This window comes from Dendroctonus ponderosae, unplaced genomic scaffold (assembly GCF_020466585.1).
Source record: "Dendroctonus ponderosae isolate FM_Combo_2020 unplaced genomic scaffold, Dpon_F_20191213v2 Dpon_F_20191213_1, whole genome shotgun sequence".
Taxonomy (NCBI): Eukaryota; Metazoa; Arthropoda; class Insecta; order Coleoptera; family Curculionidae; genus Dendroctonus; species Dendroctonus ponderosae.
In genome coordinates this window covers 11,952,150-11,952,647 of record NW_026017110.1, presented here as the reverse complement: position 1 = coordinate 11,952,647, position 498 = coordinate 11,952,150, and the positions used below count along the sequence as shown (strand labels likewise).

Genomic DNA, 498 nt, shown 5'->3' with positions numbered 1-498 from the left:
GATGGACATTCGACTTGTTCAAAATCAACTGTGGGATTGTCAGCATCTTCATACCAGCCAAATCTAAAGTGGCACCCAGATTGTAATTCAGTGGGAAGTTCGTCACAATCATCGTCGGATGATATTCCACCATATTGAGCGCCCCAGCCAGTTGTTGAAGAATTCCACTGAGTTGAGCACCCTAAGGTGAAAATTCCAACACCACCTAATATAAAAAATAATTTATTAGTTGTGGTTTGAAAAAGCTGTCGACTATTAATGTGCATTCGCAAATCCTCTATATGAAATATGGGCGATTACATATATGCAGACCAAAGCCATACCTCCGGGAATTTGCACATCGAACTGATTTTCGCCTAGGTCGGAACCAGTATTTACATTTTGGACAATCATTGTTTTGCCTTCGAGGGGCGATTCAGTAAAAGTGAGCTTCAAACAAACGCTACAGTATGAAGTGTCACTTCCACCAGTGAATGATGCAGCTACGAATCCATAAGC

The 498-nt window shown here is 41.4% G+C and overlaps 2 protein-coding genes across 2 annotated transcripts in view; one reads left to right on the top strand and one right to left on the bottom strand.

Annotated features, from left to right (window-relative positions):
- Window positions 1-498, top strand: part of LOC109533679 — a gene marked incomplete at its 3' end in the record, with an annotated part of 304,359 nt that overhangs the window by 276,258 nt on the left and 27,603 nt on the right.
- LOC109533682 (endoglucanase) overlaps window positions 1-498 on the bottom strand; it is a gene marked incomplete at its 3' end in the record, with an annotated part of 1,220 nt that continues 722 nt past the window's right edge. Inside the window, 2 exon segments of the mRNA XM_048661450.1 lie at window positions 1-205; window positions 324-498. Of these exon segments, the coding sequence (XP_048517407.1) occupies window positions 1-205; window positions 324-498 (380 nt within the window).